At 40.8% G+C, this 27,499-nt stretch overlaps 2 protein-coding genes across 2 annotated transcripts in view; one reads left to right on the top strand and one right to left on the bottom strand.

The window, feature by feature from the left end:
- Nucleotides 1-2,786, bottom strand: part of LOC117546028 (collagen alpha-5(IV) chain-like) — a 72,425-nt gene extending 69,639 nt beyond the window's left edge. Inside the window, 1 exon segment of the mRNA XM_034216109.1 lies at nucleotides 2,478-2,786. Within this exon segment, the coding sequence (XP_034072000.1) occupies nucleotides 2,478-2,567 (90 nt within the window). The 5' untranslated portion in view covers nucleotides 2,568-2,786.
- A 4,224-nt stretch (nucleotides 2,787-7,010) lies between these two features.
- The window catches only part of LOC117546029 (collagen alpha-6(IV) chain-like), a gene marked incomplete in the record, with an annotated part of 155,450 nt that continues 134,961 nt past the window's right edge, over nucleotides 7,011-27,499 (top strand). The window contains 3 exon segments of the mRNA XM_034216110.1: nucleotides 7,011-7,097; nucleotides 7,262-7,374; nucleotides 7,538-7,583. Of these exon segments, the coding sequence (XP_034072001.1) occupies nucleotides 7,364-7,374; nucleotides 7,538-7,583 (57 nt within the window).

Genomic DNA, 27,499 nt, shown 5'->3' with positions numbered 1-27,499 from the left:
GGTGAGGATTAATACTGCACACACACATACACACACACACACACACACACACACACACACACACACACACACACACACACACACGACCAAAAAGCTAAGAAGCAGTGATGCATTATAATCTGTTGTTTAAGAAGTTACTAAATGAATAAGAGGCCCTTTGTATGTGTGTACATATGTTTCAATGTAGTTGCAGATGTATCCCTGTTATCCTTATTTGCGCTGTCTTATGTAAACCATGAATACCCAGATGTCAATTTGTAAATATAAGAAAAAAGTACTTTCTTAAGTGGATTTAAGGAATCTTAGTTGACAAAAAAATAGGACAGTTTACACATAATTAGGAAAGAAAAGGAGATCATATTTAGTATCAAATCTGTTTAGAACTGCATGTTTATTTATGTGAAAAGTGATTAAAAAAAATTCAACATGAATACAGAGATCAGTGGTTGTATGTAATAAACACCTTCTCCACTAGGGGCCTCAGTGAGAACACTGGTGCGGGTCAGACATAACCAGGACAAACTGGGAATGTGTGTGTGAGAGAAAGTGTGTGTGTGTAGAGGTAGAAAGTGAAAAAAAGCCCGTGCAACAACACCAATCACTTTTTCCACACCCCAATCCACCTCCAACTACTCCTGAAATGTGTGAGATGTGGTTGAAAGTTAAAATAAGTGACCACAAATTGCTCCCCAAGGTCATGAATGGACTTTCACGCTCCATCATTGATCTTTAATGAACCTTAGCTTGATGTTTTGTGTGTCTCTTCTATCCATCTTCACCCTCTCCCCTCTGAACTTCCTCATCCTACTCAAGCGGGAGGGGGGGTCAGCCACATTCCTATATAGAAAGTGGACCCCCCTCCTTCATCTCCATGGCGACAATGACAGCCCCTCTGTCACGCATGTAATATAGACGACATCTCCAAACACGCCTTTAAGAGATAACACTTGATTGACAATATTCTACTGAGAGAGCATCTTCTATTAGTCACTGACAATACATTTAAGGGTTTACATTTTGACATTAGGACCTATTTACCTCCTAGAGAAATAGATTTAAAGCGTTCCACAACATGTCACATGATGTCCGCCCCTTGTAAAAACAACATAATGTAGATTGAATGTGTTTTATAGCGGAGGACACAACCTGGCAGGCAGGAAAAAGATCCTCAAGCTGTATAAACTGAGGGGAGGAAGCCAGCTGCGATTTTATTTACACAAAATGCTTTAGTATAAACTTTGTGCAACTTCAAGAGGGGTTTAAATCTCACCCTGACATCTGGAAAGTGGTGTTCATGGCCTAAAAACATGCATTTGTTCACTGTTACATAATGAAATACTGCCATAGGAACATAGGATTCAAGATGACATGTATAAAAGCTGGAGCATGAAAAGTCTTCATGCCATACATACTGATGAACAGCAAGTGTTCAGACCTGATTGGACACGCCTTGAATGTGGGCGGGGCTATATGCAGCTCATGAATGATTAATGAGGTGTGAATATTCATAACACAGATGGAGTATTATACATGAGAAGCCGGACAGACTAGAGTTTGATGGGGAAGTTGGAGAGCTGCAGCCACTTTAACTCATACAGAGGGAAGATGCACACACACACACACACACACGCGCGCACACACACACTCCTCCTGGATGCTAATACATCTGAATGAGGCATGTTAGGTGATAAAACAGCCACTAAAAGTCTTGTTTCTGCACAGAATCTAAGTCTGCATGGTGTTAGGAGGAGCAATAAAGATGGCTTTTAGTGTCTATACTTCAATAGAAGAATGTGCTGTCAACATAAAACACACCTGCAGGGGAGATGCACCTTCATAAAGCTGTTGAAAATCACATTCCCGCTCTTATGGGGTGGAAATGGATGAAACCAAGCGTAACTACGCACAGGATATTTAAGAAAAAGCTGTTTTATATGTGTCAGAGCAGGAATTAACATTATTAATCTGATTTAAAGACACACTAGTGAAGGGAGAGGAAGACTCAGCGTCGCCGCACTTCTCCACACACACATCTAAAGTGTTTAAGTTATTCATAACAGGAATTAAAGTATATTCAGGCTGGGTAAAGTGCATTATGGTCGGCGTGTTGCTACAGGTTGCCTCCAGCAGGGAGGAAGAAATGTGATGCGCAAAGAGGGACAGAAACTCCGTCCGATTCTCCCATGAAACTACAAAGCAGAGCCCGTGAAGCTCGTTAAAAAGTGCCATAAAAGCCTCTGTAAAAGCGTGAAAACGTGCGGTTGTTTTAATGCATCAACAGGAGAATCGGTAATATGATTATTATGCGAGCAGAAGCACTTGTTATAAAGCAGCCTCTCTATTTATAAATCGTGGTTGGAGCCGGTGGAGTCCCGGTGCCGGCTGACCGAAGATAGGTCTCTGAGTGTCGGGCGTTTGCGGAGGGAAAAGCCCTTAAATCTGTAAAAATCTTTGCAAAAAAGTTTAAAGGCACTTACCGCTGACTCTGTTCGCTGCACCGCGACGCACAGGGCGAAAAGCAGCAGAGGCACGGCGAGCTGGCTCAGGCTCTTCAAGTCTTTATTCATCTTGTGGGAATTAAACAGGACACCACTCACAAAATCTACTTTCTTTCTACTCGCGAGGCATAGCCCTAATTCCCCCTCTGCACACTTGCTTCTCAGTGAAATAGAAAATGGTCAGAAAGGCACTTGTTCTCGGCTGTTTGTTGCGCGTGCAGAGGCTCCAGTGGTCCTGGCTGTGGCTGCACCTCAGCAGTCCCCCTCTCTAACTTTTTCTCTCCTCGACTTGCAAACCTGCCCAGCCGGATCTACTTCCCAAAGGCAGTGCGCAGTGATATCATCTCCCCTGGCACATACACTGACTCAGACAACTCGTGAAAAATAAGGTTTCCGAGTGAATTGCATCTTAAATGTCATTCACTAATAGTAATCTTTGTTTGATGTCTTCAGTTCAGATTTGTTTTAAACCACTTTCAAATCAGAAATAACCTAATATGTTAGGACCTCGCAGGCGGATGGATATGTTGCCTTCATTCTTGCCTCCCAAATCCTACCCATGCCTGAGGCTCCACAAAAGAAGGTTTGACATTAAACCTTTATTTGACATTTTCTATATGCCCAGGCATGTTTACATTCCTGCCAGATTATTAAAGGCCAAATACTCACTTTTGACTGTTGACAGAGGGTTGCTGCGGGCAGAAGTAAAGTCAAATTAACTTCTTTAAAACAAAAGAAAATCACCTTTCCTTCTCATTTTACTGCATTCTTTTTGATAGGGTGTAATGCAAAAAGGCTATTATGTGAATGGGAAAAGTCATATGCAAAGCTGCTGAAACTGTCTATAATACAACTATATGGATTTGATTATCCAGACATCCTAAAACACATTAAATGAGTATACTGACATTTTAGTTGGAGATGTCCCTTTTCTTACAGTTTAACATATAATTGAATCATTGAAGTCCATGAAGTAGGTCCCGGAAGAACACCTAAAATGCAGATGACATTCTTGAGGGGGCTTGAAGTTATAAAGTAACCTGGAGTTAATGATCGTTGATTTGTTTCACAAGTGTGTTACTGTAGACAGAGCCAGTCCCAGACCACAAGTTCACTTTGTAAATGATATAATATATTTTTCTGTACATGGGATTATTGACTTGAAGTAAAGGACGACAATGGAAAATAACCTTGTATCCCTTTTTTTAAATGACGTTTGCATAAACAACACTGCATTCTCAACGACGCTTTGACGAGTCATAGTTTTAAAAACAAGAATAATGTTATGAATTGAAAACAAACTCCTTCATTATGTTCAAAACTCTTGGTTTGTGTTAAAACAATTTGTTTTTAACTTAAATTATGTCAAATTAACAAATGAACAACGTTAGTTATGTTACGTAGGCTAAATTACGTATGTTAGTAAGTTCACTTGCTTAACTAAGTTAAAACTAAATGGGCTGGCTCCGGCTTATCCGTCATCCATCGCTACACCCCAGCCAGAGCTTTGAGGTCGGCTGACCAGCTGCTGCTGCTAGTGCCCAAGACCAGGCTCAAAACCAGAGGGCACAGAGCCTTCGTAGCAGCTGGCCCCAGGCTCTGGAGCACTCTGCCCCTCCATGTGAGGTCGGCCTATCCTAGGGTTTAAAAAAAAATCTACACTTAAAACTCACTTCTTATCTCTGGCCTTCTAGTCAGAGCGGAGCACGACTCCTGACATTTCCCTGTGTGTGATTTTAATTTTTGCTGTTGTAGTTGTAGTAGTATTCGTTTATTTGTCCCCGAGGGGAAAATGGGTTGCAGCACATCACAAAGGCATTTCAAAAGATAAGACAATACGTCACTGACAACAACATAGACACAGATTAAAATGAACAGACATAAGAAAAACAGATATCGGCAGACATGACAAGGGGCCTAGGCCCTCATTTGCGAAATAGGGGGGACAGGGCCAGACCAGCTGGATAAACAGTGCGTCCTAGCCATCATTGATTCAGGAGTTTGATGACTTGTTGGACGAAAGACAGCCTAGATATGTTCTTTTTGAACAGAGGGGCACGATATCTCCGCCCGGATGGCAACAGTTCAAAGTAAGAGGCAAGTGGGTGCCTCAGGTCACTCACAATATTGCCAATTTTAAAACTCTGTCCTTATATAAGCATTCTGCAGGTCTCCCTTGAAAAAGAGATCTATGATCTCAATGGGACCAATCTGGTTAAATAAAGGTTTGATTCTATATTAGCAAATGAGATTCCTGTCAATTTACTGGACAATGTTATGGTCCTCCTGACTAACTTTTTCTGTGCCTCAGTGGCGTTGCCGAACCAGCATATAATGCCGAATGAGAGCACACTTTCAATAAAAGCCTGATAAAACATCTTCACCATTCTGTTGCAGACATTAAAAGACAATAATTTACGTAAAGAAAACATTCTTTGTTGAGATTTGGCATTTATTTTCTCAAACCAAACATCCCATCTGAGCTTGTGGTCAAGCACGACACCAAGATATTTGTACTCAGTAACACATTGAATGGGCTCGCTATTTAAAAGAGTAGGGTTGGGCGATTGTGCTTTTCTAAAATCAATTTCCATCTCCTTTGTTTATGAGGTGTTTAGAGGCAGGTTATAATGTCTAGCTTTGAAACTGTACTCGAGAAATGTTCATTCAACTTTATGGTCACTTTGGAGGCTGTTTCTGTTGAATTATGTTTTGTAACCCACTTCATTCCCAACTTTAACCCTAACCCTTATATGTTGTCCAACCCATTTATATAAGCAAGAAGACACATTTCCATTTTTCACTTAATCTCTGCAAAGATTGTGACATTGTTCGAAATTGTATGAGTTAGTGTATGGTGACTTTCAAAAGCTTCTTAGGTATTAACTATTTCTAATATATGGGCTCAAGGGTTAATGTGGGAGGTAAAGTAACTAATATTCTGATTCATGCAGCAATGACAATAAATAAAGGCATTCAAAGTACAAAACTACAAAGGTCCCATGGTGGAGCCCTGCGGTACTCCACAGCTCTAAAACAAGCTGTTGAGTAGCACTGAGATGCCTTTATACAAAAGAGATTATATAATTTAAACAGAAACATGAGTGTAATGTCAACACAATGTAGTCATAGATAAATGATCATGTCATATGTGGTGAAGACTCCCTAAGGTCAAGTTGAACGAAAATAGACCATCCAAGAGCTAAAATGGGACTGTTTGCAACTTGAGTAACTCAGTGTCTGCACCGTGTTTAGAGCAGCATATCAGGACAGAGGTGTTCAAACAAAGTTTTAATTTGATCCCATGCTTAACATAGATATGAGAATGCTGAGCTATAATAATCCTGAATGCATTTGCAGGATCCATTTTATAATTTAAGGTAAAACTAGGCCTTTTTATAAGTTGCACATTGAGAACATACACCGAAGAAATATCATGCAACCAGAGACAATTATAAATAAAGCATACTGTTTTTAGAAGACTCCATTGAGTTTGCACAATCCTTATTGTTTTATTACTTATATATGTATGTTTTCCTTTTTATGGCATTGTTGTGGAGCCTGGTTCTTAAGATGTTCATTGCCAAAACTACGGTTTTAGCTATTGTGCATATGACAATAAAGCATTTGAATCCTATCATATGACCATTATGATGTTTTATGGGTGAACATGTTGCAAACTGATCATGATGTCACTTTACAGTCTTAGAGAAACTTAACTTTTAGGGATTTTGGGTTGGTATTATGGGGAATACATGTCCATCAAAGTTTCCATCAACTCATAATTGAGCTTTGTGGGAATAAAGATCTCAAAATGTCTTTAAAAGTAAGACATTTTCTTTACTTTTTGCCAAGAAACTAAAGACTCTCCGAAATAGTAAAATCTCTTGTTGGATCAAAGGATCATGTGTTTTAATTAAATGTAAAACTAAGTCTTTTTTTAAGCTGCAGATTTGTTCTAAACAACCGAAAGATCATGCGACAACAGGCGATTAAATGATTAAATTATTCAGACCTAAATGAGTATCATGGCCACTATGATGTTTTTAATGGGTCCTAATGTTTCAAATCAATCAAAAGGTAACTTTAAGTCGTGATAAACTCACTTTCTAGGCATAGTGTGTTCATATTAGGAGGTAGAATATGTTCAGAAAAGTTTCTATGGACTCTATTGAGAATCATTGGAGTAAAAGTATTTATACTTTTTTTAATAGTGAGATATTTTTGTCTTTTTTTCATATTTAACCCAACTAAAGACTGTCTCCGGACTGCAGAGCCTCGTTTGCTACACTGAAGAGGTTCTGGTGTGTGTGAGTTGGTTCTGGTGTGTGTGAGTGGGTTCTGGTGTGCGTGAGTGGGTTCTGGTGTGTGTGAGTTGGTTCTGGTGTGTGTGAGTTGGTTCTGGTGTGTGTGAGTGGGTTCTGGTGTGTGTGAGTGGGTTCTGGTGTGTGTGAGTGGGTACAATCTCCTGTTGAAGCCAAAGGTATGGAGGCATGAATGACATGTGTTGGCCCCTCCTCTCCTGCTCTGTGCTGCGCTGCTGAGTTTCAAGCGCAACAACCCGGAGAGCGCAGCAGCGACTTCACCGCTGCAACTTTGGTGAGTTGGATAAGCTCTCATTTTATCAAAGAAATCACCTACAAACACATTTGTTTCCTGTGGTGGTCGTGTTTTAATGCGTGGGGACGTCAGAGTGTGTGTGTAAACGCTGGTTGTGTTTGTCGGTGGGACTACTTTATCTCTCTCTTTCTGTCTCCGGGTAGATGACAGGGTTTTTTGGAGCAGTCGATGAGCGCGTTTGAAGTACCTTGCTGGTGAAGACAAGGGGATCGAGTACCTGTGATTTACCCCATCTACTCACCAAAATGAAACTCCTGTAAGGCATTTCCCTCTTTAAAATCACGCTGCAACTTTTTATTTTAAAGTTATCGGCTTTGCCACGGCGTTTGTCGCGGCTGAAAGCGAGCTCCGGCTCACTTAACCTGCCAAATACACACTTGGAAACACACATTAACTTAACATGTTTATTTCCCTGGCAGGATTTGTATGATAGCAGTCGCCTTGGCGGTGGGATCTGCGCACGGAGTAAGTCCCTTTTGCTTATTATTACTGTCCTCTCAGCTCCACCGATTATTTAGAGAACAGATGCAACAGATGGAGTTGTTGCATTCAAACTGCTGCACAAAATACTTTTCCTGAACCTGTTGCATGTAAATGTCTCAACCGAGCTTATTTGGCAAGTTTTAAAAACGTTTTAACATCATCATTTTCAAAGCTGGTTGCATACATGATACGTTAACGTGTTTATAAAGTGACTTCCATACTCATGTTGTCCATATGCACTTTGCAGAAGTGTCCCTACATGCATCACGCTGTGGGTGTCTTCAGTCTGGCATGAAGAGACACATTTCTGAATATTTGTCATGCTACACATCTTTAAGGACACTTCAGTGAGTGTTTACAGACCGATTTTACTCCAAGTGAGTTCTGTGTTGCACCATGTGTGCACTTAAAGCGTTGGTGTAGAGATTGCACTTTTTAGTAGCCCGAGGGACAGAAAAAAGCAGCTCATATTTGAGTTGGCCCGCATTTGCAATTCAAGCCCCGCCCCCCTGATGAATATTTAAATGAAGGAGGTTTTTAGGGCAACGTGCCTTTTTCTAAACCACACCTTTGCAAGACTTTCAGAGTAATCTGCTGCTGCAAGACAGTGCAAGCAAACAGGGATTATGTCTCTCTTTAAACAACCTTTTTGTGCATTCTTATATTTCATTTCAATCCTGAGTATATGGGGTCTATTTGAAAGTATATAGCATTTTCAAGGGCAGATAATATATTCCTAGTTTCTCATTTCATTTGATCTAATCATACTTTTAAACATCAGAACATACAATGCAGTAAAAGCTCATTCATTTAAGTACTTATGCAGTAATACATGACTTAAATATACCCCAAATTAAGCATTCTGAGATATCTAACCATGCCAAATCAGTATATATACGCTCCATACCCACATTTAATACATATAATAGTATACACAGAGGGGGTTGAAGTGTTTAAATGCGTTATTGAGACACAGATTGGCCATCTGTGATGACAAGGGTCAGGTTAAATTGTGAAGGGAAAGGTCAATGCAGCACTACACCCACTACCTCCCAAATTAGAATAAGAAAGGGGAGTGGGGCTGTTTGATGCTGTCATTCAAACATGGCTTCTTTCTTGTTAATTGGGCCGGACTTTAGGTTGAGGAGAAGCTAAAGTGAAAGCTATATAATGTCATTAATGTCTGTATGCTCCAACATTACATTGGTGTTACGTAAAAGCTCCCAAATAGTATATAAGTACTGTCGTAGTTTAATTAGTTTTAGCAAGTGGTTTAATTTTTGGAAATATGTCCTTTTTTTATGTTACGGTTGGTATTAGCTTGCAGAAGTTTACAACGTAACTAGAAAACAAAGCTGTGGAGAAAACATGTATTGGAGAAGATGTCTATAATTATTATACTCAATTACAAGTACCTACAAATTGCACAGTACAAGAGTAAATGTACGAAGCCACATTTCACTACAGCTTATAATATCATAATTTCACGCAATTTCAAGCACAGCTGGTGCAAAATAAATCTAAATCCTTTGCCAAACTTCATCAGTCAGACACAAACCCTCAACCCTAGCAGTGTTAGTGCTTTGCTCTACGAGCCGAGTGACAGGAAACTGAAGTAAGGCGGTCGTCGTCTTTGACAGAGACGTTGATGACGGGGAGACATTCAAGCGAATGAGCAGCAAAAAGCTTCCTGTGTGTCAATAGGACTCATCTGATGGAGCTGCATTGACTTTGAATTGACTTCTCCACCCACTGCCAACCTCCCCGTTGTTTTGTGTTGTATATGTGTGTGTGTGTATGTGTGTGTGTGTGTGTATGTGTGTGTGTGTGTGTGTGTGTGTGGGTGTGTGTGTGTGTGTGGGTGGCTGAGTAGATGGATACGAGTGTGTGTGTGTGTGTGTGTGTGTGTGTGTGTGTGTGTGTGTGTGTGTGTGTGTGTGTGTGTGTGTGTGTGTGTGTGTGTGTGTGTGTGTGTGTGTGTGTGTGTGTGTGTGTGTGTGTGTGTGTGTGTGTGTGTGTGTGTGTGTGTGTGTGTGTGTGTGTGTGTGTGTGTGTGTGTGTGTGTGTGTGTGTGTGTGTGTGTGTGTGTTGTGTGTGTGTGTGTTGTGTGTGTGTGTGTGTGTGTGTGTGTGTGTGTGTGTGTGTGTGTGTGTGTGTGTGGAGTGACTGACAGATTAGTTTGTTGGGTGGTCTGAGCTCCTGTAACCCTTGTAATCGTGTCTTTAGCTGCTGTCCAGCCCAAAATGTATTTTATGTAAATTATTATTATTACGAGATAGGGTTGGACGTTGGCGTCGATAATTACCCATACCTTTTAAGCTTGTACATATGAGTTAAAACCACTACATTGTACATGTATTTTGGGGGAAACAACAGTCTGGTCGTCATTGTGTTGGACCTCAGTTCCTGTGTCTCCAAATTAAAAAAGTTGTGCGTTAAGCTAAGTAACCACCCTATCTGTTCGCTATCGTTTACCGTCTAGTTAGCATTTCTGCAAGTAGCAAGCTTTCGATGTGGCTGATAGTAGTGAGTCAGCATTGTTTAGTTTGCAAGTTAGCTAGCTAGTTATGCCAAAACTAAACTGACTTCCCAAGCTAACACACGCAGTGCTACAAAGAGTTACAAACCACATTAAGCCACTGGAACTATGTGTATCTTTAGGAAGAGCATGCATTAGCTTGCTTGTTAGCGAGTTTGCTAGCTAATTATGCGGCTAAAACCAAACGTTTGTTGAGGCTAACTTAACCAACTTGCTCCAAGATGCTATCAGGAGGTTTGAACATTAATTTAGAGTTAATGAGGACATATGTGTGTATTTTGGTCTACTTAGCTTCATTTGACATCTAAGCATCAAACCCACATAGGTAGCTTACTTTGACAAAAGCATGGTTGTTATATTGATGGATTATTTTAGCGTTAGCTGACTTCCCAAAATGATGTTTCAGTGAACATACGGAGAGGGTGTCTGTCAGGGCTGCCACAGCTGTTGGCACAGAGAAAACATCACACTGGGGTGAGGAGGAATGGCGAGGTGAAGGGAGGAGGCATGACGGGAAGAAAAAAGGAGGGAGAGTCAAGTGATTTTTACTATAGCTAGATGGTAAAGAAATGTACTTTTTACATTTGTTGGAATGCAAGATGGACGGGTTGGACAGATACACACTGTACATACTGTTTAATCGCAGGCTAGTGACATATGAGAATTTAAAAAACAAACGGGACACTCTTGGTTACGTTGTACGTGCACAGTTCACGCCGGAAACTGAGATTTGTGTCGTTTTATGGCAGATTGACATTATTATTGCCTTTTTTAAAGATAATTCCGGTGTTTTTCCAAGTTTTATCGCCTTTCAATTGAAGTTTTTTTTATGCTTGCTATGCAGTTTTACGTTTTTGGATGGTTATTTCCTACTGTTCAACCAACCCATTGGTTTTCCATTTGTGAAAGAGTCATTGAGATCATCAAATCTGCATTATTTCATTATCCTTTTGAGTTAAAGCCAATTTTCAAAAGTGTGTTAATCAATTCTCCAAACACAAAAAGCATGGTAAACAAATACATTATTTACATTTTATTGCATTATTAATTCAAGTCAATAGTCCAAAACAACCAAACATATTCAGTTTACTATTATGTACAACAAAAAAACCATAAAATCCCAACATGGTTAAAGCTAGAACAGCAAATTATTGACCTTTTTGCTTAAAAAATCAATGAAATTAGCTAGAAATGGGCTAAAACATGCAAAACTGCTGATATTATAATAAATCAACTCGAGTGCATCTGTGGATCAGTTAGACATTAGAGTGGAAAAGAGAGTAGCTAGATCCCTATCTTGTAGTTTTAGCAATATTTGGTTTCCAAAGTGGGCACAGTGTACTTAGTGGAGATACATTAATGCGATAAAGCCGTTAAAGACAGTTAAAGTGGCTTTAACTCTGTGCTGCTGCAAAAAAAGTAGTCCCTCCTTAGCTGAAGAGATGCAATTAGAGGTGGGTTTGGTGCAAGAGTGATGCTAAAAGCTCACACACTGACAAACGTTGCAGGGACATCCACGTGCTCCCCCCTCCTCTCCTCCCCCTCCCCCCTTTGGTTGAATTCCTCCTGAGCTTGGCAGAACTTGTCTCCCACTCCCTGCAGGTGCTATAGACTAGAACATTCCAGAAACGCTAAGTGAGGCGACTGATCACCGCTTGATTTGTGGTTGTTAGACCCTCCCCACCTCAAACTGAGTCCCCCACCTCCTTCTTCCTTTCCCTTCCTCCCTTAACCCGATCATTACTCCCTCACACCCCCTTTTCCTATCACTTGTTGCCCTCGCTGCTTCCACAAGTCAGAGGATGATTTGTGGTTTGATTTGCAACGTAGTGGTTCCCAACAAACTTGTAACCCTTCCTGTGTCTTTCCAAAGTTCCCTACGTCATTTACATTTGAATATTGTATTTTAAGTTGCAAGAACTTAACCTGCATATTTTGTCAATCAATTCAAGTTGTATGGTCTTTTTTTCAGGTATCTGTTCACTTATTGCTCCAATGTGCTCATGTTGGATGCCTTCCTTGGCTTTGTGACATTAAAAATGCAATTTCTCACTTCATTTTATGGCTAATTAAACCCTGAATTGATAAATTAAATATATATTTATCCGCACTCTAAGTAAGAATTGAAACAATTGTAGTTGCAGCCCTACTGATTGCATGTAGGTTTACTTTTAAGTCCATCTTATTGACATATCAGTATGTTCCTGGACGTCCTTGTGTTTACATTCCCTTAAGGCTTTACCCTGAAAACAAGAATGGATTAGATGAGGGAAGTTTGTAAAAAAAAGTTCTGACATTGTTTTGAAATGTGATAGGCAAAGAAACCGATGGTAAATCCGGAGAAAGAGTGTGTGTTTGATGTGATGGGTCATGCTGTGTTGTCCCATGTCGAGGGTCAGGATGCAGATGTGTCTTTCTTTAAAGGTCCCCTATTATGCAAAATCCTCTTCTTCATGTCTCTTCTACATCAACATGTGTCCCCTCTTCTTCATGTCTCTTCTACATCAACATGTGTCCCCTCTTCTTCATGTCTCTTCTACATCAACATGTGTCCCCTCTTCTTCATGTCTCTTCTACATCAACATGTGTCCCCTCTTCTTCATGTCTCTTCTACATCAACATGTGTCCCCTCTGTGGAAAGAGACTCTGAAAGTTTCAGGAACAAAGATTCTCTCTCTTTTTGATCCATTTCTATAAAAACCCGTCTGAAAATGAGCTGATCAGATTTTGGCCACTTTATGATGTCATAACGATGTTTTGTCTTGGGTAACCATTAGCCAATCAGCAACCAAAGTAACCCCCCCCCCCCCCCTCCCCTTATCACCTGAATCTCCTCCTAGAGCACCATTGAGTTCTTTGTAACCAAATGTCTCTCAGAGGGGCGTGGGGAGGGGCTCCTTGTTTTCATCTAAAGTAACAGACAGAGAATCAGCACTTTTGAAACAGGGCTGAAACAGAGGGGATTATGGGTAATGCTGCAATGACCTGTTTGGTGTTTCAGCCAATCAGAGACATGTTCTGTATATATCTGAGAGCTGTAATACATTGAAGGAAATCAGTCGAACAGGCGACCTTTAATTAAATGTTCTTCTTCCTATGGTCTCTCTTTCCCACTCGAAATCTCACCATTACCTCATTTCTTTACATTTCTTCAAAGCTCCTTGTCCCCTCCTCCCCTCCACTCACTCTTCTCTCTCTGTAGTTTCGTCAGAGGAAAATACTTTGTCACTAAGTGCATTAGGAAACCTATAAAACATGCCGTTCAAAAGCGCCTGCTATCCCTCTCCCACGCCTACCGTTAAGACTCTGCTACCTGTGTGGTGCTTACATGCATTTGTGCTTGTTTCCCAGCCTCATAAAACCCTATACCTCTCTCTTTGTGTGTGTTGTTAGTGCAGGTGGGATGAAGGCTTTTATTTCACTGGGAAATACCCTTTTCAAAACTATTTAAAGGACACACAGGCTTCTAGGCTCTGTAATGCCACAATAGTAATTGAGTCAAGAGGATAGATGTGAGAACTTAGATATTAAAACATGTTCAGGGTAAAATGTTGAAGTGTAGGCGGGTTACTAGAGATTAGATAGTCACGGATTAGTCTTTAAAATGTCAGGAAAGTCTTACAAATTGCCACCAATAGGGTAAAATGACGCCAATTGTCACTTGAAAACTAAAGGAAATTGCTTAAAATGTCTGTAAAACGAGCTAATCCGAGCATTTGAGAGGCTAAAACCAATGTTTGTTTGACATTCCTGCATTATGAGTGACTGAAAACAACTTAAAGAAGCTGCAATTGTTATTTTATGTTAATGGGGCGATATTGAAGAACAAGAAAAGTGACGTTTTGTTTTAAAGTGTTGATACCTGGCTAGATCCATCTTCCTTCAGCATATGTCAGGTAGCATTGTTAGCTTTCCACGCTATGGCGATGACCTCATTGATACCTTTAGGATACACAAACCCTTGCATGGAAAATGTCTATTATCCTAAAGGTCATGCAATCTCTGTAATACTTCATAAGAATTTGGTGGTGTGTTACTGTTGACAGACCTGTTAACCTTTTTGTACTGATCTGATCTGTGTGTTGGTTTTAACTTGTCAACAGTGTTTGTGCATCGGGCAAAATTCCCATTTGTCATGCTTTTTGAATCCATCAGTCTTTACATGCTATCATATGGAATGATAGCTGTCTCTCTTGTCCATGCTTATGAAGTATGTGTTATCTTTGGTGCAGATATGGAGAGCGCTTCCAACAAACGATTGCTAAACTCTACTTTGTGTGTTTCATCAGTCGAGATGGCACTGACTGTCTTCTGAGTACTGGCAGGTAAATGCATGACATTTTAAAGGTTGTGGCAAGAACTGACAGGGAAACAATATTCATCAGAGAGCAAGAATCTTATATATATGCAATATTTGATCCCCAGTGCTTTGACATTTCCAGAAGTGGGAAGTAGTGGAGTACAAATATTTCGTTACTGTACTTAAGTACATTTATCTAGTATCAGTACTTTACTCCACTACTTATTTTTCTGACGACTTCTTACTTTCTACTTCTTACATGTTGAACCCAAATACCTGTACTTTCTACTTCTTACATGTTGAACCCAAATACCTGTACTTTCTACTTCTTACATGTTGAACTCAAATACCTGTACTTTCTACTTCTTACATGTTGAACACAAATACCTGTACTTTCTACTTCTCACATGTTGAACTCAAATACCTGTACTTTCTACTTCTTACATGTTGAACCCAAATACCTGTACTTTCTACTTCTTACATGTTGAACTCAAATACCTGTACTTTCTACTTCTTACATGTTGAACTCAAATACCTGTACTTTCTACTTCTTACATGTTGAACTCAAATACCTGTACTTTCTACTTCTCTCATTTTCCAAACAGCTGGTTCCTTTAGTCTGAATGTGTGTTTGGTGCGTGATCATTATTCTTTAGAGTCATTGCGTGCCTATTGATTTGAACACGATCCGTGTATCCATCATTTCCTGGTCTTCTCTAAAGAAGAGGGACCAATGGAAACATTGTCATGTTGCCGTTGTTCAGCATGGAAACATTCATTAGCTAACAATGACATGTTCTATTAATATAAAGGGAGGTCAGGTACTCTTTAAAACAGCTGCTAGTTATGGGTACTTTTTACTGAAGTACATTTCAAAGCCTCCTTACTTTGACTTGAGTAAAGAAGTTGAATCAGCACTTCTACTTTCACCAGAGTATTTTTAAACATGAGTATCTGTACTTCTACTTGAGTAAAGGATGTGTGTACTTTTGCCCTCTCTGCTCATTTCCAATAAAAGGGTCATCTTCAGGGTCTCTTTCACATATCTAAACCCCCTCCTTCCTACCTCCTGCTTTTTCTACGGAGCACACGCTGTCAGTTTGTCCCCCGATTGGTCACGGTGAACTCTCGGAGGTCAGAGGTCGCCGAAACACAAAGGCAGCGGGGAGGCTCTGGTCCGCGGCGAAGGCTTAACATTCCTCCACCCCGCGCTCCAGATCTGTTTATCGCACTGCTTTTTCTGCCTCTCGTGAAAGGAAGACGAGCAAGAAAACACCTCCGAGAGAAAGCAGGGTCATTCTGTCAAGGCCTACAGAGGTGGAAGAAGTACTCAGACGTTGTACTTAAGTAAAAGCAGAAGTACTCAGATCTTGTACTTGAGTAAAAGCAGAAGTACTCAGATCTTGTACTTGAGTAAAAGTAGAAGTACTCAGATCTTGTACTTGAGTAAAAGTAGAAGTACTCAGATCTTGTACTTAGTAAAAGTAGAAGTACTCAGATCTTGTTCTTGAGTAAAAGTAGAATTACTCAGATCTTGTACTTGAGTAAAAGTAGAAGTACTCAGGTCTTGTACTTGAGTAAAAGTAGAAGTACTCAGATCTTATACTTGAGTAAAAGTAGAAGTACTCAGAGCTTCTTGAGTAAAAGTAGAAGTACCAGAGTGTAGGAATACTCTGTTACAGTAAAAGTCCTGCATTCAAAATGTTCCTCAAGTAAAAGTAGAAAAGTATTCTCATCAAAATCTAGTGAAAGTAGCGACAGTGAAAGTAGTCGTTGTGCAGATTGGTCCATTTCAGAATAATATATATGATATGTTTTATAATGATTGATCATGAAAGTGTTCTCAAAGCTGGTGAAGGTGCAGCTAGTTTGAATGACTTTGTATACTGCAGGGTAGCTGGTGGATTTACTCCAGGTGGAACTAAAGTCTGATTTAACACTTGATTATATTTCACATCATTCATCCACATCTCTAAAGGTATTAAATGGAGTAAAAGTACAACATGTACCTCTGAACTGTAGTGGAGTAGAAGTACAAAGCAGCAACACAATGTAAATACTCACGTAAAGTACAAATACCTCAACATTGTACAGTACCTGAGTAAATCTACGGAGTATTCTTCACCCTCAGGCTGTGCTTCTGGAGGTCTTTCAGCCTGTCAGAGAGACTGCAGGTGGGGCAGAGTTTTCTTGAAGCTCAGTAAGAGTTTCTGTCTTGTCTTGTTCGACGTGCCTGCTCTTCTTCCCTTAATGCCATCCATCGCCTCGGGGCTGTTTGCACTTCAGAAGGATTTAGACCTCCTATCCACTCCTTACCCTTTTCCCCTTCTGTCTGTCTCGTCTTTCATCCTTCCCTTTTCCTTGCCTCATTTTGTTTATCTTGTCCCTTTCAAACTCACTTGTTGCTCCTTTCTTCGCTGCCCTTTGTATCTCCAAAAGTACATCTTTTGTTGTGTTGGATGTGGAACATTTGGCACTTTTAAACTGTGTTATTTTAATATTAACAAAGGATTAAAATGACTATGTGTAATGTTAGAGAACTTACACAGAAAATCCACTCTTTCAGGTCATTTTAGTCCCGTTTTTAGCTCCTTTCTCCGTGAAAAACATCTGATAAACCAACTGCACACGACCTGCTTAGCACCACAACAACAGGCAGACACTATTTGTGAACATCCTGGAGCTTTTAGCACCTAAAAAGCTCAATATTTTCTGGGTGGAGACCAAAATTAGAGCTTAAAGTCAGTTTGTTAGTCAGAAATAGGACTCCAAATGTAGGATAATGGTGCTTGTTGTCTGCTTATGTGTAATTAAACATTGGTTTGCTAACACGTGAGCAATAACAACATTAAAAGGTAATGTACTACTTTTTTAAAAAGTGATAATAAATGTGATAAATAAGGACAAGTTTTCTAGTATATCGTTTTTATCATGATTCCTTCCATAAATCTTTAATCTCTGATGTCTTGTTTAAAACGATAGCACCTTAACCCCGCCCTGAGGACTTTCAGTTTGTTTTGAAGTCAGAAAGCCACGACAGGTTCTGCTTTGAAGCTCCACTTCTTTTCCACTGCAACATCATTACTTTGGCATTAGACTCCAACATCAGCCACTTTAAGTCAGACATTTTTCACTGCAATTATCACATGCATGCCCGTGCAGAGGGAACACATCTCCTTTTGTTTGGCACCTTTTCTTAGGGGTGGTGGTCGGAACAAACGCCCCTCTAGGGAAGAGGTGTGTGTGTGTGAGCGACTTTCTAATTACGTACTTTAATCGAGACGTTAATTACTGGCTTGCGTCCACATTAATGTCATTTAATTGTTGTGGAAGGTGCAGATATTTACTCCAGCAGCCTGCAGCTAATGTCAACCGAAGATAATACAAATCCATCCTGCTTGAGTTTAGCATGGCAGCGTTAGCTTTAACTCTGTGTATTGTTAGGGGGGAACCCTGGTTTAAGCTCTCTTTCTGTAATCCTGCAGACACACTTAAGTGTTTTCTGTGTTTCTTTACATTTTAGTAGGATTCAACGTTAAAAGATGTGAAGGTTTTATCGTCAAATGCACATAGCGTAATTGTTCGCAATGCAAATCTTAAGTCTCAGGCGAACATTGCAAGTCATTGTGTTGGATTTAGACATATTTGGCAACTTGACGCCGTGCTTTTTTGTATTAACAAAAGATGAAATGACTATGTGTAGTGTTAGAGAGGTCTCAAAGGCGTTTTAGTGTCTTTCAGCTCATTTTAGTCGTGTTTTTAGCCATTTTCGCTATAGCGAAGTTGTTGCTAATGCTAATCTTAAATCTCAGGCTCCGCCAACATTGCAGCATACAATGTACTTAATAATATAAGTTCTTATGTTGGATGTCTTTGTGTAATGTTAGAGGTTTTACAGGGAATCTCCCAGTAAAGGGTTAGGGTTAGGTAGGGCTGCTCGATTACGGCAAAAATCATAATCTCGATTATTTGGGTCAATAATTGATATCACGATTATTAAAAAACATTATCCATTTACTTTGAAAACATACATTTATTGGAGAAAAAATGTGAACAATGTTTTTAACAGTTGATTACTCTGAACTTTAAAGGTGGGGTAGGTAATTTTGGAGAAAGCAGCTCGAGTGCGCTAGAATTTGAAAATACACAACCGGAACAAATCTGCCCCTTCCTCACAGAGCCCCTCCTCCAACACACACGAACGCGCACATGACCAATGAGGGCACGAGATAAGTTTGTGCCCAGATGGAAGGCTGACAGGCAGGTAGGCCATCCAGTTACTTTAGCCGGCTCAGATGATTGGTCGTGCTTTTTACAGAACCACAGCTTCCACTGACGACATTTATTATGGATTTTTTGTCAAAGCTTAAGATATTCATTGCTATCGGGATGTTAAGAGCATTCCATGGAATATAACAAAAAGTGTATCTCGAGCCGGTTCCTCAAAGTTACCTTTAAGTGTAATTCAACTGAAAAACCAATAAAAAAAAAAAAAAACGTTTTTCGTAATCGTTGCAAGCCATAACCGCAATTACAATTAATTGAGCAGCCCTAGGGTTAGGGTTAGTAAACCTCTAATAAACCAACTGCACACTACAGTACATGCTTGGCACCAAACAACAGGCAGACACTGATATCAAGTAGTTTGTGAACATCCTGGAGCTTCAGCAATCTAAAGAGGTCGTACATTTAGAGCTAGAACACACTTTATTGGACTAAAACCAGCCAGAAATGAGCTTAAAGTACTTTTCCCGCTAATTGTTTACGTGCAAATGTCCCACCACGTTCAGTTTTGAAGGGTCACGGTATCCCTGGCTGCTGCCCATTAATATCCCACTGTGATAGGAACACTATCATTGTTATTGTGTGCGATTGCCTCCTCACTGTGTCTCTGCGAGTCCCTGTAATTACAGAAACCTCCGCTCTGTTTTCCGTCTCACACTCATCCTTTGTGCCAGCCAGGTAATCCAGGCAGCACAGGTAAAACCCTCCTAATAAATCACATAACTTTGGTACATTACTTCATTGGATTTATTTCATTTGATGCCAGCTTGTTGCCAAAGGAAAACAGCCTCTGGATATGGAAGTGCCACAGCTTATTGTTGTTGTATGTGCAGACAAATCTATCAAAGCAATAACTCCAGATTGATGTAATGCCTTGAAACATGTTTTCATAGAGCAGACGTCTTGTCTGACCAGCCGGTATGTTGTCGCTTGTTACCGCAAGGCATTTTAGGTATTCTCTTACGTCTTTTTCACTGTTTTTTTTATCATTATTTGAATATTTACCCCACCTAAAGACCTCTTATCATAGCAGCTTTCTTTGTGTCAGGATGATTGTTGTTTTAGAGTTATCCTATAGTTCACTTTATTTGACTCTCTACTGGCAAACTACTATCATAACCACGGGTTTATAAGCGTTGGAAGACAAAATGACAAGTACAAATTAAATATATGATTCACCTCTTCATTATATTGTTAAGGTTGATAATAGGACACAATAACGTGGAGGGGTAGATGTCAAAGTCAACGGTAAAAAAACTGAAAACGGGTGTTTTTTGGGCGATTTTTACTGTATTTTATGGATAAAATTCCTAAAAAGTGACTTTATAATTCCAACAACTTCAACAAAGGATCTATAATTCTCCTTATAAACTACATTAGATACTTAATAATGACTGTTTCATATCAGACGTTGTTTAAATTCTGGTGTTCTGCGTGAGAGCAGTGCACAAGTTGTTGTCGTCCACTGACACAAATCCTCCATTATAAATCAGAAAGCTCCCAATTTGTCTTCCAGGCATATTATATCCAGAGGGGGAAATACCTCGCGTCAGTCAAAGTGTAAATTAACGTTCTTTGCCGCTGCTGTGTGTGAAAGCACCTGCAGTTCAAACTGATGAGCAGCAGTCAAATATTACCCTTACTTCCATCTTCAACGTCAGCCTGTGATTGACTGATGGCCTCTTTATCAGATTGTTGATATTTTGTCCCTTAAGCCGTCTTTTTTGACCACTTAAAATCCGTCTCCTAATGAATTAATGAGAGCATTGATTTGATTACACATCCAGAGCTGCACTCTCTCCCCATAAGGCCTTTAAAACAAGTATTTCCCACTTGCTACATTCTGAGCAGCACATTTCCCATCGTAGCGCCCTGACTGAGTGCAGCTTAGCGCTACCTGGCACCGTTCCCTTCAGCTCGGCCTCGTGCTTTTAGCTTTAACTCCATTCATTACGCAGCGAATGTTCCCTCGCTGCCCACTGGGGCCCCCAAAAGGCCGCTAATGAGGGGGGGACAGATGATCATTGTGCCAATTGACGCTGCTAAACATAACTGTAATCCCGCATTTCATGGTGTTGTTCTGCATCAGAAACAGCTTTGAACATGAGGAGAAGCTTCTGTTTCGCTGCGAGGGGTTTTTCTTTTTGAGCCGTAGAGAGGTCAATGTGTTTGTCAACAGTTGCCCCCCTTGTATTTATTTAGCTGGCTCCTCTTGTTCCTAAAATAGCCCTCGCTTGGCAGCTTCAAATGTGTGTGTGTGTGTGTGAGGTTTCATTATTTCTGTGAATGGTCAGCATGCAAGTAAGTAAGTAAAGTTTATTTATAAAGCGCTTTTCACAGACAAAGTCACAAAGTCAGATGAGCGGGCAGAGCGTTCCATAGCTTAGGAGCCACGGCTTCGAACGCTCGGTCGCCGCGGGTCTGAAGGTGGGTACGTGGGACAGACAGTAAATTGTGCATGTGTGACCTGAGTGGGCGGGCTGATGTATATGGATGAATTAGGTCAGCCACATAAGCAGGAGTCTGACCGTGTAATGCTCTGTAGGCAGGGGCGGACTGGCCATCGAGACGTTGGGGACGAATCCCGATGGGTCGGACGATGTGGGCCGGTCGGACGATGTGGGCCGGTCGGATGAGACACTAGCACCCCCCCCCCGTTGACAATTTACTAGCGGTAATTACTTGCGGTACCGAGGTGGGCCGGCGGTACCGAAGTGGGCCGGTCGAGAGTCCCGGGCTGATTTGTAGCCCCTGTCTGTAGGTGAGAGTGAGGATTTTGAACGGTATCCTATAAGCTACCAGTGAAGTGATCTGAGTGTCGGGGTAATGTGGGACCGTTTGTTTGACCGGGTGAGAAGTCTTGCAGCTGCATTCTGGACGACCAAGAGCAGACATGCTGAGAGAGGAGAACTGAAATAAACGCATGTATAATCATTTCAAGGTCGGCTGTCGAAACTACAGATCTCAGTTTACTAATGTTTCGTAGGTGTAAGAAACAAGATCTCGTCAAACGACGCGGATTGGTCAAAAAGTGAACTCCGACACACAAACAGTACAGAATAAGATAACACAAAAAGGCCTTTCAATTCTCCTGCATGGCTTAATTAGGTTATTCACCTGTTTAAGAAGTGTGCATTAGATAATATTCACTATGTGTAAAGGAGAACAAGTCATTCTGTAAGTAAAGATATCAAACAACTAGGCTGTAATGTGCACGATTACACGCTTTTGGGTTCAGAGTTGCAACTAAATATCTATTTTTCTACATTTCTCGTCGCTTTAAAGTCAGAAAGCTGTCGTTTTTCAGCTCAAAACGACATCATATTCAATTTTAAACAACATAATTAAAGCATGAAATACTTTAACTGAGCCTGAAGTGGTTTAAGATTATAAGAAAGTTAATTTGTTCAATGCTCCTCACACCAGGACGTCAAAGGACAGTTTAAAGTAAGACATGAACCAATGCAAACACAGTCAGAACATTGAGGATCGCTTAGCTCACAGAAATGACATGTATTAGCCTTTTAAGAGCATGTACCTCCTGTATTACATCTTATGGCATTAAGTGTGTGTGGTAATGCATACCTGCTCTATTACCGAACACCTGTCACACCTTCCATTATCTCATATGAGCGAGAGCTTGACTACATCACACAACCTTTAAGCTTTTTCACATCGATAAAAAGACTCGTCGCTTGGGGGTCCGGCGATGGAACGTAGAGATCTTGAACACACGCACTGATACACTCACACACTGATTGATACCTGTAGGCTCAAACTGACGTGAGGAGAAGACGTTGTTCTGTATCTTCGGGGTAAAAGATGTAAGAGACATTTTAGGGGCCTTGAGGTACAGAAAGCGTTCACAGAAAAATGCGGATTCATTTGCATGTTCTCCAAGGCAAGCTGACGACAAGCGCCTACAGCGTTTTCTCCTTCAATTTGAGGTGCATTTTGCGGTCTATAAATCCACTTTTTAACCCACTTTGTCGGACCAAAACTCACTTTAAAGTACAGTCTACCCTCCAGGCCTTATGCAATGGAAGCAGCAGGTATTTCCAATATTATGTACACAGTGTAAGCTTATTAAGTGCATATTTCGAAAACAATATGTGCTCATACAGTGGAATAAAATCTCTCCACGGCCGCGTTGACCTTCTAAAACGCATTTTATTTAATTTAGATAGAAGTGAGACCAACTAAATAAGAGTCTCTTGTTAGTTGATTCATTATTTAAAGTATTCTTTAATCAAAAAGGCCAAACATTTGACATCTCCAGCTTCTTAAATTCTGCTTTTTCTTGTTTTAAATTACAGTAAATATTGTGTGTGTTTGTGTCCTTCAGTTATATTGATCTTCTCAAACGTCTTGAATTTAATAAATAGATGTGACACACACCAAATAAGAGATTCTTACTCAGACATTCATTATTCATAGTCATTTTTAAGCAAAAACAGCAAGCATTTGACATCGCCAGCTTCTTAAATTCTGCTTTTTCTCGTCTTAAACTTTAACAAATCATATTTTTGACCGTCGTTTGTACATTTGATGACGTCTTTTTGAGATATATGACTACTGTGACCACACAGATGAGTCAATACATAGAATATTCATTAGTTGCACCCCAAGTCCTTTTTACAATTTGAATATAATCTGGTAATATCACATCCAGACTTGTGCGCTCTCGTGTCCTCCAGGCACCACATATTTCCCCAAATTGCCACATTCCTCGGTGGATTTTTAACGTGATAAGACGAGAGTTTTTTTTTCCGAAATGTAACCGTTGTCATCGCTTGACATTTTGGGATGCTCCAGGTCTTCTTTTTTCACGTTGGAAACCTCGACGGGTTGCACCTTCTTCCTGCTGGAATGTTCCGGCATTCCCGATGGAATTCCACACAGAGGGGTCGAATGAGAAAGGGGGCGGGGCTTATATAGATTATATTCCCCCCCGAGGTCACACACCTGTCTGCACTTTCCTCACCTTCACCCCCCCCTCCCCTTCTCTCTCTCACCCTTTGTTACCCTCCCCCTTCCTCCCTTGTATTCCCATTGAACTCAGTGACTCCATTGATTTTCTTTTTAGATTTGTTTGCTTGAATTCTCTAAATCAGAATCGGCTTAGTTGCCGGGTAGATTAACACAAATGGTACAAGGCAGTTGCTTAAGTGTGTAAAGGTGCACACATACACACAACAAGAGGTATTAAAGGTCCCATGTCATGCTTTTCCGGTTAGTACCCGTCCCCTTGTGTGTTATGAAGGTTTTTCTGCATGTAAACGGTGTGCAGAGTCAAAACCCTCAAAGTACACCATGTAGCGAGTAAAACTCTAACACAGAAAATACCTCCCCAAAACGCCTCGTTGGAGATACGTCACTGTCCATTTGATTCTTCCGGGTACATCATGATGTCATGTCGTCCCCGGAACCAAATGGACCAATCCGTGGAGCCGTTACGTTACGTCCGCGGAGCCGTTACGTTAAGCACCCGCTGATTGGTCCAAATTGACCAATCCACGGACTTCCTCACACGCTCAGTGCATGCAGCTCTGCTAATTTCTCCTCCCTGGCTGCAGGCTGATAACAGACAGTTGGGATCGCGGCGAAATTCTCTCTGCAGTGCAGACCCATTCTCACAGCGTTTATCAAACTTTTTCTTACTCAATATCAAGCCACACTTATTGTTTTTACTTCGGCTGTGACTTTGTGTGTGCTCAGGGTGAGTTTGGCTGTGTTTCGCTGTGTATCGCTAAACAAGGAAATCACACCTCCACGGAAGCTCAGCGCGATTTACAACGTCCCGACCAATCAGAGCACACTGTGCTCACAGGGAGGGTGGGGGCTGGAGCTATTGGAGCTACAACGAGTCGTTAAAGGCAGAGAGTGAAATGCAGTGATTACACGTAGTTTACAGAGATGCTGTGAGAAACCAATGTGAGTTTGGAAAATTGCACAATATAAATCTATTCTAGTAGACCTCAACAATGGAATTATGATCAGTGGAAATGGCCATGACATGGGACCTTTAAGTTAAGTATATATTGATATATAAGTGGAAAAGCTGTACTGTTTTAAAAGAGGTTACATTGTGCAAAATATACTGTAGAAAAATCTAAATTACACAAAATAATGTGTCTTTTAAAAACTTTAAGCGCCACGGTTAGGAAGTAAATAAGTCCATTATGGGTCTGTCTGACAAATAAGACTTAAAATGTCATTTTTCATATCACAGTTGCGAAATGAGGTACCTATACTCCTGGAAAGAGTCATACTATCTTGGAAGTGAGATAAGCCAGGATTTGGATAATCAGCTAGTAATTACGGCACATTATTGTTGTGAACATGTGCTAAAAAACGTTGTCGTTGAGCAGAAAACGTGAATGCAACAAGTGTCCTCGTCGGTCTAGAGGTGAGTCAGAGGATACTGGTGTGGTGTTTAGTCTATAAGATGTTTTGTCTCAACGACTCACACACTTATATGTTCCCACAGGATTCACAAAACATCTACACACACACTCCAGCTGTTACTGTGACGACGAGGAACCCAATAACCTCGAGACTTTCGTTCAGTATTTCACTCAAAGAAAAACGTAAATCCCAGGCTCTTCTAACAGTGCAACATTCAATATGGTTACTACACAAAGTCAAATATATAAAATAGCGCATTCAAAATGTAGAAATGCAGGAATAAGTACATGTGGAATGGAATAAATGTACGTTGTTCTACATTTCTCTCCCTTTCTCTGGCACACGAACAACTCATATTTTGTAATGACTATAATACCCATAATTCCATCCTGGGTCTCTGAGTAAAGCTGTGAGGGGGTCAGAGTGAGAGCTGAAGGTCAAAGGGCACTGTTTTTAAACTTGTATTTCTCAACTCTGCGTGGTATACCTTCAGGAATCTGTGAGCCAGACAAGAGCACACATGCTTTTGAGGGATTTGTGTAAAAACGCATGAGGAGGTTTTGACCTTCACCGACCCCCCCTAGAGGTCAAAGTTGTATCTGTTTATTGAGCTTGGAAGTGTGTTTTCTTTTGGGATGTAGCTGATAAGAGATGAGAGATGTTCGGGGGATTATTAGAGCGCGACAGGAAGTGACCGAGGGTTCACCTGCGGACCGAAAGATAACAGAGGCAGGAAGTCAGCTGGACTTTTCCTTACATACACAGTCAGTCATAAAACAGCAATTTTAACATCATTAAGCAGATTCAAGGACAACATACGCTTTTAGATGAGCTGCTACAAGCTAATTTTGGATGAAAAGTGACTGCATTGAAAAAATATATTTGCAAATTAAGTATATTTTTACGTGTCTCAGCTGTTATTCTACAAAGCTCTTCAGACAGCTTTAAAAACAAATGTTAAACTAAAGTCCCACAAGTTAGTAAAGCTGAGTTTACAGTGAGCTTATTCATTTTGCGCGTGTGTAATAAGTCAGAAATAACATTTAAAAGGTAGGCGAAATTCACATCAAGTAAGGAGGCGTGTGGCGCAGTGGGTTGTGCGTTGGTGTTGGGGTCAGGGGGTCACAGGTTCAAACCCCACTGCAGTCAGCATGTCGTTGTGTCCCTGAGACTCTTCACCCCACAATTGCTCCTGTCCACAGTATTGAGTATGTAAGTCGCTTTGGATAAAAGCGTCTAACAAGTGACATGTAATGTAAAGTAAGAAAATAGTGATACTTTAGTGGAATAAGGATGCTCCAAAAGTAATAAAACAAAGTCTAAAAATACAGATAAACACGTGAATCTAAGAGAAAACGTATTTATTCATCTTCAAATATTGTCAAAAATCGTCACAAGTCAGAAATGTAACAGTAAAAAAGTCAAGCTTCCCATTTATTGGTACATGTGTACAATGACATGGATATATTTGAATAACATAGAAGCATCCTACAAGAACAATTGTCAGTAGGGTGAAAAGAAAACATATTTTTGCGATGATGAGATGTCCTGCTTTCCACAATGATGCCGACTGATAGATTTCCTTTTTGACAGTGACAGTTCCCGGTTGATTGAGAGGCTTTTATTTAGTTAACGAAAGGTCTAATGGCACATTTCCACTGCAGCGGGGTAGCGTCCTCGCTCAGGGCTGCCTCGCTGGCCGTCCGAGGCCGTGGCGCATTTCCATTACAGTTTAGGACCTGGGGTAGCAACGCAATGTAGGCGGGGCGATCGGCTTCCGTCGAGCTCCCGCTGGATTTTATCATCCCCAATGAGATGTAGGAACGTCGTCACCTCCTCGGTCGACCACGGTGTGCTTTTCTTTGACGTTGCCATTTTTGTAGCTCCTCCGTTTACAAAAATGCTGCAAGCTTGCTTCTAGATATATATGCGACGCTAGGGATGATCTCGCGCGCGATCTTGTGACGATTCTCTCTGACCAATCTGCAGTCGAGAGTGTTGACGTCACTAGTTCAGCCCTGGCCGGATAGAACCACGATTTTATGGGGCCGGAAAAAGCGGGAAAAAGTACCCGCTAGCCGGCGCTACGCTATATGGAAAGGCCACCAAAAACGGGCCTGGCCGCTTGAGGACGCTTAAGGACGCTTAAACGGGGCTACCCGCTGCAGTGGAAATGTGCCATAAGTGACCCTGCATTCTCTCCACAGCACCATCATTTGTCTCAGCGCTGAGATGTGCTGCTGTCAGTCTAATAATTACTCCGGGTTGAAGAGGAGGAAGAGGAGGAGAGGTCGTCCAGACTTGAGAATTTAAACCAAGTGAAACTGAGGAATTATTATAACCGCTTTCTGATGCTTTAAGTGGCCG

The sequence above is a fragment of the Gymnodraco acuticeps genome, unplaced genomic scaffold, assembly GCF_902827175.1.
Source record: "Gymnodraco acuticeps unplaced genomic scaffold, fGymAcu1.1, whole genome shotgun sequence".
Classification (NCBI taxonomy): Eukaryota; Metazoa; Chordata; class Actinopteri; order Perciformes; family Bathydraconidae; genus Gymnodraco; species Gymnodraco acuticeps.
This window is presented reverse-complemented; position numbering and strand designations above follow the sequence as displayed.